We start from the raw sequence: 17,576 nt of genomic DNA, 5'->3' as shown, positions 1-17,576 counted from the left end.
TAACAAAGCGTACATTTTGTTTTGCAAGGTTTTTTAAAAACAAATCGTACTTTATATTATTTCAATGTATGTTACTTAATATCTATAGTTGGCAATTGAGATCGTACACTTTATATTATCTTCCAACCATCAATAATAATATGGCTCACTTCAATACATCACTACGTGTGTTAAGATTATATAATTATGTAAAAAGTAATGGTGATATTAATATCTTAAACGATACTAAATATTTATGGAACTGTTATGTTATGTATTATTGAATCAAATAGTCCGTTATATTGGTCAAGTAAAATAATTGTAACAAACTGTTAGTATAATTTAGTTTCATAACTTTCATTATAGATATTCATATAATTTAATTAAGCTAGTCGATTTTAAGAAGAAATTATACATATAAACATTTTTTTTACTTGTTTGCGCATGTTGTGTTCACATATAATTTGTGAACAATATCTAAACATAACATATAATGATTACTATACCAATTTTGTAAGTATTGTTTATTGTTTGTGAACCATATTCAATAAAATAGTTACTTAAGACGCTGAATGACGGGAGTCCACTTTTTGTCATTTTTAAGTTAAAACGGAGAAACTGTCGCAAAAAAATATTTTACACATGAATAAAACGTCTACATTCGCTTTCGTCTTAAAAATGTTTTTTTAATTGAAATAAAAATCTAAAATTCACTTTGTTTCAATGCAAAAAAATATCGTTAATCCCACATACGCTATTTTATTATGTACTCAACTAAAAAAAATATTTTACATCGAAAGTTCTTTTTAGGTTGAAATCCAAATTTAACCAAATTGCGTAAACATGTTTCATATTTTTTTAACAATTGAGAATACTTTTAGTTATTGTTACTCAATATGCCACAAATTGCTGCTCTAGTTCTTGTATGTTCAATAGACCATTTTGCAAATTTTACAAAAGACATTTTTTCGTTTTTAAAGTCAAATAAGTAAAATTAGTAATTGGAGATGGCACTCAAAAAATGCTGAAAATACCATTCAATAAAGAATAAAATGAATAATAATTCTTTAGCTACAAGGACGCTAATAAGAAAGTGAACATATTGGCATTCATAACTCAATTTTGCTGGAAATGATCTATTAAACATCCAAGAACAAAGGCAGAAAAATGTCACACTTCAGTTTTCTATCGTTTTCTTATTATTTTATCTAAAAAAATTTGAATAACACGTGTTTTCATTATTTTCTGAAAGCTATTTAAATCAGGGTATTGTTTTTAAATTTTAAGTAAACTGAGTTGAAAAGGGTTTTTATATGTTTATTTTTAAGTCATAAAAAGCTTTCAAATATATCAAACGAATTCAAGCAACATTTTTTAGAGAAAAGGTGAAATATATTTGCCCTGGATTCTCTCAACGAGTCGGGCATAAAATATTACTGAAATTCAAATACGCTACGGTGATAACTCACCCTTTGCCGAACGAAAGTGACCTTAATTTCAAATAATGTAGGTAAAAACACGTTTGTGTATACTGTGATTTACCTTCAATTTAAATTAAACTGGTATCTTGCAATCAATTTATAAGATTATAGATAAATACTTTAAATGATAGGCAGAGGATTGAGAGAGTTGACGGCCTAAAATACATGGGGGTGCATATAACTTATGATGGTGACATAAGAAAACTCGCAACCCGCGTAAGAATCGCTTGAACAAGACAATGCACGCTGTACGGAACTCTAGTCTATACTCGGTCAAAACGAAATGCCATGTATTCGTCTCTTCGGAGTCTTAGTCCATTGATTGATGACACGCACACGTGCAACGATTTTACCTGAAGTATACAGCAACGAGCGATGAAGCAAGTCATCATTTTATTATCAACGTATTCTACAAGACTAACAGTATAGCACATAAAACGTCCGTCTACATAAGAGCAACGTTCTACAGTACGCTAATCACCGCTACGCTCGTGCTTCCGTTCTGTATATCATCATGTAAAAACCTTAAAACACTAACATTACATCACACTGGATCCCCCAAAAAATATACATATCGATGACAGTGATCGTGAAAACCTACGCACATATTCAAACATAATGATATTTTGTTGTTCAAGTATATGTATACAGAAAGATGTATGAGTAGTTAAAATATCTAAAATTTCACGACCATTTCTGAAATAATTATAAAATATTGTATTGGTATCGGTAAAATCTATTTAACTTTTGTGGGATTTTGGTAGTTAAGGGTTGGAGTTCCTGCCTCAGTTAGAGATTGACAGAGAAGATCTGAGGTTGCTGTTTAGTGTTTATTTATTACATGGCGTATAAATAATTAATTATGTCGCACGAGTGTAACGGTGATTAGGAGTTGAAGAGACTGCACTTGAACTACATGCTGGAGCTGAGCGAACTGGATTGAACTTGTTGGGCTGACTGACTTGGCTGCGTCTGTAAGAGTTGCATTATACGTTTGTATTGGATTCGATAGAAATTGATGACATCGTATCGTCAGTCATCAGTCTACTTCAGGTGAACTAATTTAACACGTGTGTGTTATCGATTATGGACTATGGACCCTACACTTTCAATAAAAAAATCTAAAATTGCCTATTTAATATTTATGATCTATATCCTACTGTTTAAATGCTCGATATGGAGTTTCTTTTAAGACTACGAGTGTTTAGTGAAAGAGAGAAGTGTAAGATTACTAAGAATTACTTGAAGAGAATATTTCATGAATGACGATGTAAAGAGTATTGGGGGAAATCAACAGTTGTTTAGTACTATATAAAAAATATGAGTGTATTGGATGGTCTTATTTTTCAAAATAAAAATCTCCTGCGTTTCTTAGGTACGAATTACAAAGAAATATCCCACCTAGAGAATAATTATCAGATCAACATATGTGAAGTTCACATTATTTGGCCTGTTAAAAGATGTCACTTTCAATTGAATTCAATGGAGAGGATGTATGTGTTTGATGAAAACAAACTCCAAAGATGAAAACTAGAAGACAATCATATGACAAAATGATACGAAATATATATTTCATACACGTTGCTTATTTCATTTAAAATATAACTAATGGGATGAAAACTTGCTGCAGTTAAACATCTTGAACGAATTATTAAAGATCAAAAAGGTACCATAAAAATAATTCTCAGCGTACCGATAAGAACCCCATCTACAGAATTTTTGAAAACCTTTGATGTGCCTGAGATATGCCTAATATACGCTTAAATTATTCTGCTAGACAGATTTGTAGATGGACATCAATACATCGAGATGAGCATAAATATATAAAAAGGGTAAGAAATAATAATATTACTGTCCATATTCCTCCCTCAAACATTACATTTGGACAAGGGTGCAAAAATAATTTATTTGCCAAATCTTTTAATATGCTTCTACGAAAATTCAGTTAACTGATAACAAACAGTATTTCAAAATTGAAATCGAAATTTGGCTGAAATTATGATAGGAAAAATAAAAAAATATTGGTTTGATATGTGAAATATATCAATATTTTTTTTAATTCAACACTACACAATTTTCTTAGTAAGGAAAATTCTTGAATTTATTTTGAATACAAAATAAAAAAAAACGTGTGGTCTTTTGATATAAAATAATAATTTAAAAAACACTAGATGAATAGAATTTAAAAAATCCTATATTCGAGTACATCGACAAAAATTGTAACATTCTAAAAACAAACAAAAAAATATTAGTTGTTAAACATATGCATTGTTTATTTAGTAATGTCTCGACCCCAAACAACAAGAATACATTAGAATAGGTTATCTTTTTATGGAGAAAAATAGCTTGTCCGATTTTATTTTATTTGTGTAGTTTCCATTCTTTTACACATATTATTAAAATGCGTCCGCTTCGTAGTTCTCGACTCGACTTGGTTGACTCAAAAAATTTACTTGTAACGGGTTTTTAGACTGGAATCTTCTATAGTCTCTAGACTGGCACCTGCAGCGTAAGACCAATCATGTTATGTTTTATAAGTTTATGATTTATATAATCAATTGTAGTGCTTTCAAACTTATAGATTACGAAGACAGGGTAAAGTCTAAGCTTATAACCGAGTTGCACAGTTTAAACCCGCGCTGTGCCAGCGAGTCCTCTGCAAAACATCGGACCCTCCCAACTAATAATTTTATCATGTGACAAAAGTGATTAAGACACGTTACGGTTGGTATACTTATTCAATTTCTTATGCACCATTGAGTGCGGAAAAAGTGTACAAAAATGATTAGCTATCAAAATACACTAAATGGTTTAGTTTATAGTTTATTCAGAAAAAAACAAAACATTTAAACGAAACACATTTTTAATGGTAATTTACTTTTGAATATATACATATATTTCGTTTCCCAGTACGTACAAGATCACTTTATTTTTTACCAAAACAATTATTATTGATTTCAAAAATTACAACAGGGATGGAGAGCATTTTAAAGAAGGAAATATGTAACCCCTAGGGTCCTAGGGGATGAAATCCTTTTGACAAATTCAAAATATTGTAATTATTGGTTTCGCTTACATTTCATATTATTTTATAATCTATTTATTTATCACTTACCAAACATAATGCCAGATTCCTTTTAGTAAGTCCAATCCAAATTGTAAGTGTTTTCGTGTTTTATATTTTTGTAATATTTCATTTAATATGCGTTAAAAAAAGATGCAAAATATAAATCAGAACTACAATAATGAACCTAGCCATAAAAACGATACATTTTTAAGTAGCAGTTTTTAAAATATTTTTTTACGGAGAGAGAATTGGATCCCGGAAAATCTCAATTAGATTCTCACTGAAAAATACCCACCGGCTTTCTTTTCCAGTTAAACTGCCACCGCTAATTGCTAATTGAGTAGTTTTTCATCGCTCGATTAACAAACCTCGCGTTTTTTTCGTTGGAACTTTGACTTGCGGTTCGAAATAAGGTTTTATTTTAACCATTTCACAAGTAATGGAGCTCATTAACACTCCTAACCACAACAAAGGGTGGATTTCAATTAACTCAGTTCTGTGTGTCACGACACCGAGGGAAACGCGTGATTGGGACCAGAGTACAACATTGGTGAATTTGTGAAGCATTTTCAATCCAAATCAATCAATACATTTTATTTTTCTTTTCAGTTTCAGTGCTGCAGAGCAGCGTTTATTTCATATTTAAAAAAATACATACAATAATTTGTTACCCACTAAGTCTAAAGACTTTTCGGTGGGAGATATTTTTTTTTATGACAGGTTTATATTACATTTATTTTATTTATATTTTATTAATTTATTTATAAACATGCACTATAAAGTATCTAGAAGATATTTCTTCAGTTCTTTTTTTTTATTGAAGATCTTTCAGGTTAATAATGGTTTGTGGGAGATTGTTGAACAATCTTGGAACAACGCAATTTAATATTCGCTCTCCAAAGTAATTTGTTATTCGGGGAACAAACAGGGAGCCCTTAGTTTTCAATCTAGTGTTGTAGGTCTGGGAAACTCTTTTTTTATATTCCGGATCAACAAAGTGATCTACAATCAATTTGTAGTCACTAAGTTGTTTTACTGGCAGAACATTACAGAATGTAAAATGTACACCTTTGCCCATATGTTTCGCCTCACGGATTATGCTATCCGGTACAATCCCTCTGAACAGTCTCTCTGAATATCATAAATTTTACCCAGATGAGACTGGAAGGTGAGACCCCAGACACGCACTCCGTAAGATATAATCGATTCAATGAGCGAGGTATATATATTATGTATCTTAACGTTTTGAAAGGGAGTATGCTTTTGATTTCATAAATCACCTTAAGCCAGTACCTTAATCTGTCACAGATTCCATCAATATGAACACCCCAGCTATATTTAGAATCAATAATTAATCCTAAATATTTATGATTATTTACAACATCTATAATAGGACAATTACATTCATCTGATTCTATATTTAAATTTGAATGAAGGCAAATTTTTTTTACATGCAGTATGTTTATTTTCTCTTTTAATATTTTTTGTTGGGAAAGTAATAAAATCTTTCTTGCTTTGTAAAAGTGGTCAAAACTAAGAAACGTATTTTACCAACATATCAATTGAGACTCGAATAAGTTCTTGCTGTTTTTGTTCGACGTATGTATGTCTTAATTCGTACGGCACCCAATTTCTTCTCGCTTTTGAATAACTCCTTATGCTTTTAAACATTTGGCAACTATTGCGTAATCAACTCTTAATGGTTCTGCAAGTTTATTTTACGTCTGATATGGGTATTTATCTAGTGATGCTTCCAATTCTTTGTCTTCAAACTTTATCGGTGCTTCAGAGCGTTACTTATCTTCAACATAATAATCATTACTTTAAAAAAGTCAAGAACAATCTTAAAATGTTGAGTTTGACAAAGAACAATTACCATAAGTCTCCAAAAATGTGTTTTGGCAGCAGATTTACAAAAAATGATGCAACAAAATTTCCGTCTAATAATCTTTTTTGACACAGAACTCGACATGTTTAACGCTTTGAAAAAAATATTTTGTTTACACTTCGGTGAAATAACATATACTGTCATTTCAAGCCTAATGGTGGAGCCTTACAATAAAATTAGCTGTAGTATTGCAGCGAAAACTCACTAAAGTTCTAGTTAATTTTCTATATACGTACAATTATACGTACTATTTAAATCCTTATTTAATTATACATTATTTAATATTTAATACCGGGGCATCTTTATGACGCTATAGCATTTTAAAATAAATATAAAGAATGTCGGTTGATTAGTTAAGTATGCATCAAACATAACTCAGGTTGTTTTTAGTTTGAGATTTTTGGTGTTTTAAATAGTAAAAAGTCCTATACCATTACATTATTTATATAATCAAAATATGGACGTAAATATAAACAATATATATATTATAAAGTGTTTTGGGCGTGGTTGACCTTAATTAAAACAAATTATTTCTCAATGATGTGACTATTTATGGTCTTGTGAGTAGTGTTGAAGATATTTTTCTGTAACAAACCTAAATTATATTGTTTTTTTTATGCATTATGGAAAAAACAAATATTAATAGTAGGTCTCAATGTTTTTTTTCCAAATGTCTCTACTTTAGGATATTTCGTCTGCTTAATGTAAGGAATTTTTCTGCACCCTTTTTTTAGATTTAAAAACAACAAAACTATTTCTGATTGTGAGAAGGTACTATTTTATTATTTAATTAATTTGAACTGTTTTCCACTGTCATGAAAAAAAAACGTTTTTTCCTTATTAGCGTATGTTTTATAACTTTTTTTCGCTCTATACTGCTATTTAATAACGAAAAAATATATTCTTTCACAACACTTATGTAAAATATAAAAAATGTACAAAACAAAAAATTATTTAAGCTTAAAGAAAGCAGCTTAGGTGTCAGTCAGAATATAGGTAAGTCAACAATGAACAAATTCACCATTTAAATTTCAACTAACAAAGCTAAACCGTTAACTAACTAGCTATTATCTCCTGCTTGACTTTTAACTTTTAATTTGATTTTTAATTTTGTCTTTCAATTTTAACTTTTTAATTTCAATTCTTAATTTTAACTTTTAGTTTAAACTTTTAATTTAATTTTAATTTTAACTTTTCATTTTAATTTTAACTTTCACTTTTAATTTTAAACATTTGATTTCAACTCTTAATTTATACTTACCTACATCTACTACCTGGATCGAATAATTTATTGTTGGTTGTGATTTTTTACAATATAATTTAAATGTTCATGGAAGCAGAAAATGAGGGAGGAAAGTAGAGTAGCTTTACAATGTCTTCTCCTTTTTATGAACTTTTTATGTATTATTTTATTTTATTTTATGTTTTTTTATACCTTGTTTTATATAAAGACTGTATGATTTCATTAATAAATAAATAAATAAATAAATTAAAGTGACAAAAGTGTTTAAAGATCTAGTGCTTATCTTTTATTGACCACGAGCTAAACCCGGCAATGTTTTTCTATTGCTAGATTTTAGTACATACTCGTTTATAGATTAAATAATCGCCATTGAAAGTTCGATATTAATTATTTTTTTTAGTTAAAATAAGATCTGTACATATATTTTTTTGTGTTTCGGATTACGTATTACATACACCAATATTAAATACAGGAAATCCGTAAAAAATCCAGGAGTACAAATGGCTGAACATGTATGCTGGCGAGCTCATACTAATGAATTAACCCGCAAAATATTTTTCAGTCTACACTTACTAAGAAGGTTGCAAAAATTCCTACCCATTAATACTAAATGCACCCTTGTACAAGCATTACTACTACCCATTCTAGATTACGCTGATGTTTCCATGACTGATTTAAGCTATGAGCAACTCGATAAACTTGAACAACTTCAGAATACATGCATAAGGTACATTTTTGGTCTTAGGAAATATGACCACATTTCTGATTATCTTAGGCAACTGAAATGGCTCAAAATTAGACAGCTATCACTCTTTCAGAGTGCAGAGAGACTATCACTCCTTCTCACTTCTGTTTAATGTAATTCATAGTCCTAACCCTCGGATATACCTGTGTGAAAAATTTCAACGCTTATCAGTTCATGGTTTACCTCTTCATTCTAATACTCAAAGCACTCTCTTAATACCCCTCCACAATTCCTCTTTCTTTGCTTACTCATATAGTGTCCATGCGGCTCGACTGTGGAATCATCTCCCATCCACCATCAAAGATGTTTCTACATTATCTCTGTTTAAATCACGTATGAAGAAGCATCTCCATTTTCTTCCTTAATCTCTCCTCCTTTCCTTTTTCCTCATTTTTCCCTTCTCCCATTGAGTAATAGTTTTGATTTAAGGTAATTTATAAGCAAATACGTTTATTTCTATTTTTATATATCTTTAGTTTTTTAATCTTTATTTTCTATTGAATATATTCTGTAACTTGAATTATAAAAATAAAACTTTTATTTTATTGGTTAGTTGGAAGAAATTGCCATTTGGCAATAAGCCCGCCAATGTACAAAAAGTTGAATAAATAAATAAAATAAATTGTGAGGATATGCGGTGAAGAGATTGTTGATGAATAGGTATTTGATCATTGTTTTCCGGCCTCTGTATTGCAGATGCCTCCATAATATTGTGCAAAAAGGCAAAAGCATTTCGGACCTTTTGTTAAAAAAGACAAAATCAACGTTTTGCTGTCCCGTTTTTTACCAGAAAAGTTTGAAATATATCATTAAGTTCTGCGTTTTTCAAAAAAAATATATATTTGTATAATTTAAACATGAATAGTTCCAAATAACATTTTATTCGAAACCAAAATGTCCAATTGAGTCGTAAAAGCGTGTAAAAACCGTTTGGATAAACGTAAAAAAGATGGTGTACATTTTTATTAATATGTAGGTACCTAGGTACTATTAATATTCAAATACAAAATAACATTTGTAAATGTCAATCTCTGTTTATTTTACCAACAGGGGTGCACTTAGTGTAGGAACACGATTTTCTAAAATGCATTAAAATGTCAGTTAAAGTTATTTTTGCATCATCAAAAATCCAGTAAAAAGAAACAAACGATTGGAAAATACACGGAATTAAGGGAAATTATCTGATTGAGACCCACAAAAATGTATGTTGTTGTTTGTAAACATTAAAAGCCGTTTTTTTATACTTAAAAATAACATCCTCTCAATTTTTAAGCATTTACATTCTCGTCAAATGCAACCCTGGTGATGGATAAATCAAAAACTAGTTTTTAAATTTTAGAATGTATAATTAGCGTATAGCCTATAAATATTTTCACCGCAAAGTTCAGCATCTTGCAAAAAACCACACGTAAATCTGTCTAGTAGTTTTTTGGTATTTCAAGAACACCAACAAATATTGTCTTTTACATACTCGCATACAGAAAAAAACTTTTATTTACTTCGTGAAAAAAAAAATGTTTCTTAAATATTAAGAATGGCAAAATAAATATTTTTATCAAGTTTTTGCATTGTAAAATGATACTTTAAAAGTCATCACCATTCGATCCAGGTGTAGGACTTAATCGACTCAGGCGATCCTTTCTAAAAGGATTATTGCTCTATTAAAGTGTCTACGAGGTGACGTTAACCTTTTTCATGAAAATATTTTATGTTACGAAACACAGTTCCTGGAAATAATAATCATCATCGTCATTTTCCTATTCCCCAAACACTAAATATAGCATATCTTAATCATCAGTTACATGATAGCAAGGTGATCAGTTTTACGTTTTATTGTAAAAGTATTTCCTCCATATACCCGAAAACCCATTTAAGGACCGTAGTTTTACTTGTACAAAAAAGCAATGAATTTTGTCAATAAACGAGTTACTCTTTTAAATAAAATAAATATAAATCAATTTTTTTAAACCACTTATTTTTATATTTTCGACCTACCAATTTCATAGCTACACAAGTTTCTTTGTCAAGGTATAATTAACTTCTGAATTCAATCCTTTGTTATTTTAAAAGTGATTACTAAATATTACATCCAACAAATGGTGCTAATAAGTTGAGTCTTTTTTTAATGTTTTTTTTGCACCACATCAGGCCAGGAGGCCCAATTACAGGGGTAAATTTCATCACAAAACACCCAGGCTTGAAAAAAAACAAATTAAACTTTTGTGTTCTCACTGGGAATCGAATTCGGAACCTTCCTTCAGTGAGTCGAGCGTCTTGTCTACTACGCCACGGAGGCTGCCATAATTTTGTTCTTCTGAAGGTGTAATGTTTTGAGTGAGATGGGTACCATATTTAAAACTTGACAGGAGTGGATTAAAGAAAATATTCTTCATTTGGTAATTTTTTTTATTATCAGGAATCAGTTTTTTATTTTTAAGATTTCTCGGTTGACTTATTTAAATATTTTATTTTCAAGATGAAGAACTTCTAATCCAGTGTTTTTACTAAAAGTATAATTATTAGGTGGGTTGCGAATTCAGAAACTTAATTAATATTTAAGCTCCTTTAGTGTTTTTTACTCTAATATTAAAGTTTAGTTTAGTTATTTTAATGTAGATTGTATCACAATCATAACAACTTAATTGAAATATGCCAGATTAAATTGAGGGATAAGCAATATTTTTTACAGTCCACTCATATCTTGTTTTAAAGATCGTACCTATCTTACTCTACACTTTCCATCTTTAGATAAATAACATGAGAAAAAGTTTCGCATTTTAGCTTAGTGTGTTCGATGTAATATTTAGTGAACGCTGGTAAAATAAAATTCGATGGAATTAATAAGTTAATTATATTTTGATAGAGAAGCGTGTGTAGCTTTGAAACCGGTTGGTAGAAAAAATAAAAAATAAGTGCTTAAAAGCAAAGTTGTTTAAAAATTATTTTATATTCATGAATAAGCACAAAGTAAGTGCTTCAAATATAACTATTATACTGTTTTAAATTTTTCAATTTCATGTATCATAGTTTTAATAAAATTTAACTCTCCATCTTTACTTGTCCTTTTCACTGTGAGGTCTTAGTCCGTATTCTCATTCTTTCTCATGATTATATTGCAAACACAAATGATAGCAAAAACTATGTTTATTGATATAAAATTAAGTTAAGTAAGTTATTTACAGAAGTTCGTTACATAATTTTTATAAATTCAATAAGTTTAAATTGTATTATTTGTTAAAATTTTTAATTCCGACGCCATACAAGTCATAAAAAGGTAAATTCCATAATCGTGCACCTTATACTGCTCATAAAAAGGTTATTAGATAGATTAATTTGATTAAGTTACAGTAAACGGATTGTTAGGGGGTACTATGTTTGACAATTTTAACACCAAGGATTATAAAATTTTAATTTACGCTTCAGTATAAGAGAGCTTTAAAAAAAAATCTCACGTAGACATTCCAGGAATCGAAACTGGGACTTAAAGCGTAATAGGCAAACACGCTACGCACTTAACAAACTTATCGGCTCAATTTTATTTTTCAGGAGTAAACATATATAAATCGTAGATTCTGGTTCATTTTCACGCATTCATCTGTATTCTTTGTTCCGCCCGGGTACGGATATGTACAAATATCATCTTTATTTCCCTTTCCGCACCCAATGACGCATAGGGTTCCTTATTTGTAAACCAAATACCGCTTATTTCGATCATTTGTTACCTGATCTTGATTAAATTAATTTGTTTATCTATATATGTTTATGTAGGTAATCAGTCCTACACCTTAGGTCCTTGTCCAGGAATAATGAAACATTACAGTATGGACAACCTTCGATACAAACGTTTCACATTGACTCTCTCAGGAATTGAACCCGGGACCTCGAGAATGATAGAAAAACACGCTAGGTACTAAATAACAAGGTGATCGTATCTCCACCTAATTTCCTTTTCAAAAACTGATTTACCAAACATAATTTAACGCAAATACGAGTACATGTTTTTCCAAGTTTTTTGTTTCCATTTTTAGAAAAGTTATGAAATGATGTAACGATTTCCATCAGTTTTTTTTATATTATTTTTCTTTCGTTTTTCAGTATGTAAGGAAAAATCTAGAATTCGCTGACTACGTAATAAAATATTCGCGTGTTCATATTTTATCAAATTGTTCCTATCTCTACCACACCTGTTTTCTTGCCAAGAATAATTCCTACAGGTTTAAAATATAAGGATCGTTGTTTAGTATCTAACGTAAGTCGAGAACACGTGTTATCAAACATTACAATCTTGCCAAATAAGTGAAAACATACAATAGTTGTTTATATGCATATGTGTATGTATACGGATGTACACATCTGGCGCGTTCCGTCCATACAAACTATGGATGCGGCGCATCCCTTGAATATTTGAAAATTATAACATGCATTTTTTTATCAAAAATAACAAATATTAAAAGAAATAACAATCTACAAATATTCTTAAAATTATCGCCGAAAATGTTTTTGCGCACGTGATTTTCAAATTCAAGTAATATTTTTAGTAAACATCCGACCTGTATGTATTTATGAATGCTAATTGCTTATTTATCAAGGTACTTTGGTCTTCATAGTATTTGCTGTATATGCTGAAATCTGGATCCTCCTCATTTTGACTCCAATCGTATTAAAAATGTTCGAATTTCCACGCACGCGTATTAAAGTTCATAACGTTCTCGTTTTATTCTACGAGAATCGTAGAGATAAGAACATCTTACTCGTGAAATGCAAAGAAAAAAAAGACTTTTATAACGTATTGCATAAAGATTTGAATAATGTATTACTGTAATTTGGCCAAAATTTAAGAACATCTCGAGTTCATGTTTACAGCTTCACCACTAGATGCGCCGCTGCTTTGCTTCGTTAATGTATAGAACATTTACTTACAATTTATGTTATTATAATGAAAAACTTATAAAGCACCATATTCGTTATATAATAATACCTCAAGCGCACTTTATAAAAGTGATTCTATGCAATATTGATTTTTATTAGATAGATATAGGTAGATATACCTATATCAACTATCTTACCTACTAAAAGTAAGAACATGATTATTTGTTGTCAGCTTCCCCGCTGATAATATTCACCGCACGCGCCTGATTATACATATACGAGTATCAGCATATGTTAATTTAGTTTTCATTTTTTTTTTTTCATGTTTATGTCATACCATATATATATGCTATTAACTTTTAATGATTAAAAAAGGAATGGCTCACGCTCAGACGCTGAAGTCTTTATGGGCATTTTATCCAATTCATGTTATGGCTTAATTTTAAGATGTATTTTTCTTAAGTGTATTTTTGTAATTATATATCTTTTTTTATCTATGTGCATAAAAAAATAAACAAATAAAATAAAAAAACTATATGTGTGTAGATGTGGCGAGGTTTATTTTGCGTATATTGTAAATATTTTATATCAAATTTAGCAATGAAATATAACTCTTTTGTTCTGAAGTTACGGCTAAAAGTTGCTCACTAATTTTTCTCAAAGAACTAAATTCAATTTGATTTCTCGTCCATATACACACCGGAGATATACAAGATTCGTAGATTTATATTTTTAAGCATACTGGAACTCGTTTTTTTTTAATATATATTTTAGCTTGCCGAAAGCAGACCCACTTAGCTCTTTTCTTATTGGCAAATCCGCTGTCTGGTTATCTTTACCTATACTAAAAACCATGTCTGTGACACAGAAAAGTTGCCAAAAACTAAAATACACCCAACTATTCATTGAAATACAGATGCTCAATGTATGTCTAAGAGACATTATGGTAAATTAAGAAATAAGACGCCGAACTGGAGTCGTAGATATTGAGGATCGTGCAGCAAAATTAAAATGGCGGTGGGCAGGACACTTAGCGAGGCAAAATAATTGCAGGCAACCCAGAATAATAAAGTGGAGCTATTGGCAAACAAATTAAATTTTTAAAGACCATAAAAAGATGGGTTGATGACATTGCTTGATAGCCGATAAAACATGAATGATAAAAGCGGGTGATAGAAAGGAAAGAAGACGTTTTGAAGAGGCCCATATCCAGCAGTTGAGAGAACAAGTCTAAAGAAGAATTCTTATTACTATAATATTGGTAGAAGGCACATATTTTTTAAATTTCTACCTAGTACCAAGTGACTACTTCCTTTCTAAAAACATCTATTTATATAAGGACAAAACGTTAATTATATTTTATTTCCTGCTTTCTTGATTACCGGATGACAAGCTCAAGAATGAAGCCTTGACGGGTTTTATCCCTTAATATATAAAAAAAGCCGTGGTGAAAGAGTGTGGATCGGTATTATGTAAGTGTTTGTGCGTATCGATGTACAAAAAAAGGAACGCGGGAAAGAAGAAATGGAAGCAGAAAAGTTGTGTAAGAAATTTCCTTCGAATTTCCCACCCAAATCCAGATAGAAAAAAAACATTTCTCTTGTAAGATAAAAACATAAGTTGAAAAGCACTTTCTTTCTTATTGGATAAAAGTAACATATAATAATACAGCTTGTTAGTAGATACATACAAAATATGTTATCTACATTTTATCTGTGTAATCAACTCACACTATTGTAGCACAATCACAAATCGGATGTTCAAAAGTGCAATTAATGCTAAATGTAAGTCATTTATCAACAACTCTAAGAAATCACCACTACGGCAGCATCATCTGCATGGCATGTGATGTTAATGACCTTATCTCCTTTAGTATATTCACTACCTTTTTTTATTCTTTAAAGCGTTTTTTTATTCTGCTTGTGTAAAAAAAGGTTTTAGCCGTATATATTGTTGTTGTATATTTAGTTATAAAGGTGCTAAACTTGCTTTGTTTCTTTGTTGTTCTCAATATGTGTTATTTTCTAAATTCTTATATTATTTATGTCCCGAATCGAATTGTTGTAACTCCTGGGAATGTAATTCAACGTATAATACTTGTAAAAAACTTTGTGTTATATGATTTATAAATAAATAAAAAAATAATAAATAAAAAAATATGTCATATCTGGTCTCCATATTAAGATGTCCACATTAAAAATATTAAATTAGTTCAACGTCGATTTTGACAAACATTAAGCTGGATTTTAGATCCAGCAGCGAAAAAGTGCTGACCACCTCACCCCGAGGCCGACAAATATATTCCTTAATACACAAGACAAATTTTGTCTATGTTCCTACAATTGTTTTTTTCTGTTCTGATAAGTACATAACCTGATTTTTTTCTCTATCATAAAGTATGTATTAGAATTAATTTTAATAACTTCAGTGTTGAACATTACATTAAAACGATAAAAATAAATGTTAAAACACTCAGAATGATGAACCTTAAGCAGTGTGTAAAGTTATCATGTTGACCAATCAAAGATGTAATCTTAGTCCATCGGTTACTAGACATATCTGTCTCTTTGTCAGGGCAATAATTACTCTATTTACCTTTACCATAGAAGTTAATTGTCATCCTTTACCTAAAAAAATCATACTCTTACCTTCCAAATCAAATATTGCTCAAATGAACAAATACATTTTCAAAACCAAAAAAAAATAATTTGGCTTCGGCCACTTTCATCTTCAATTTATTTATTTATTTATTAACGGACATTGTCAATATAAACAATTTATAGGGTTTAAATATTACAATAAAAAAAAAGTTAAAAACATTTAAAAAAAGATAATAAGCATTGACAAACATAAGGGACATCAAGACAAGATCTGGACTATTTATTTAGTACTCGTTTAAATCGTTGTAAACTTAAACCAAAAAAGTCCAGATCTTATCTTGAGTTAACAATACGACAAAGACGGGTCATTGGAGAATTTAGGTCATAGTTTGTTTTATGCTGATCGATGAACAGTACTTCATTGTTTCTCAACCTACGAGTCGCAATATTGAATTTTACTTGTCCCAGTAATGATGGAACATCGATTATACCATTTAGTATGCCGAACATATATATGGAGTCAATATTAGTTCTACGTTTTTGTAGACTAGAAATATTTAACATTGACTCTATATCAGCATAAGAATATTTATTATCTTTAAATTATAACAACAAATTTTAGTTCTAAACTTAGTATTTATTGAAATTCTAGATACCTAAGTTTAGTCTAAATTTGAAATGGCGTAATCTGCCTGTCTAAAAGTAATTATATTTTAGTAACATTAAACTTTTCAGTATATTTTTAACAGAAATACCTTTAAAAATATATTTTTTATCTAATTATGTTTTTTTTTTATTTTTTATTATTGCGTGATTAAAAAAAACATTAGTTTTAAATGGCAAAATCGTATGATTTCCTAATTTTGCGTTCGTTTTACCAGACTACAGCTTTAATATGCACAACAGATCCAGCATCTAGAAGTATAATCAAAGTTTAATGTAGCATGATATTTAACCAATCTCAAATGTCGTGTAAGAACTAGAATAAAATCCTCACATCGTTTTGACTAAGTTTCATTACGTCGAAAGTAAACTTTTGCGAGTAACCTTTCGGTAGTTTCTTCAGGCAGTGTGCTTTTTGCCAGAAAATTAACCATTGGTTCCACATCCACGACCTATGGAAGTCTTTTACGAGGCTTGTTGTATTTTTCATAGTTTTAAAAAATGCGAAATTGTACTCACCGATAAATGGCAGGAACAGACAGATCGCTGCCAACACTAATAATTTCTCTTGACACATTATCCCAGCTACATGGTCAACCCACAAATCATTTACAAATCCTTCTAATACGCACTTTATCATCCTTTATTAGGTCACTTCACTTATATTCGAGGATACTGAACAATCATCCTTCATTTTAATCCTCGTTCAACCAAAATATTTAACGGTTTCACCCTTCACATTTTTGAAAATTTACGCAAATCTCTGATTTTGCTGTTTTAACATTTATTTAAATATGTATTAAATCACTGAAAAATAAAATACACATTGAATAAAAAATACTAAGCTTCTTAATTAAAAGCTCTGAAATTACAACAGAGATAAAGAACATTTTAGAGAAGGTAAGATATAAGTCTAGGCATCTACATGGCTTATGACCTGTCATTGGCTGGTTTAAGTAGCCACCTAACACACTGTGTAACATTCACCATTCCGCCTATATTCAAACATCTAAATTTCTTGAATTCTTTCATCTGTTGATG

The 17,576-nt window shown here is 29.9% G+C and overlaps 1 protein-coding gene across 1 annotated transcript in view; it reads right to left on the bottom strand.

Moving 5' to 3' along the window:
- Window positions 1–17,333, bottom strand: part of dpr18 (defective proboscis extension response 18) — a 115,653-nt gene extending 98,320 nt beyond the window's left edge. Inside the window, exon 1 of the mRNA XM_088237423.1 lies at window positions 17,055–17,333. Within this exon, the coding sequence (XP_088093549.1) occupies window positions 17,055–17,175 (121 nt within the window). The 5' untranslated portion in view covers window positions 17,176–17,333. The remainder of the gene's footprint in view (window positions 1–17,054) is intronic.
- Window positions 17,334–17,576: the final 243 nt, after the last annotated feature.

This window comes from Micrasema longulum, unplaced genomic scaffold, assembly GCF_059751315.1.
Source record: "Micrasema longulum isolate JH-2025_06_02 unplaced genomic scaffold, ASM5975131v1 h1tg001720l, whole genome shotgun sequence".
NCBI lineage: Eukaryota > Metazoa > Arthropoda > Insecta > Trichoptera > Brachycentridae > Micrasema > Micrasema longulum.
The sequence above is the reverse complement of the archived record's forward strand: the minus strand, read 5'-3'. Positions and strand labels throughout refer to the sequence as shown.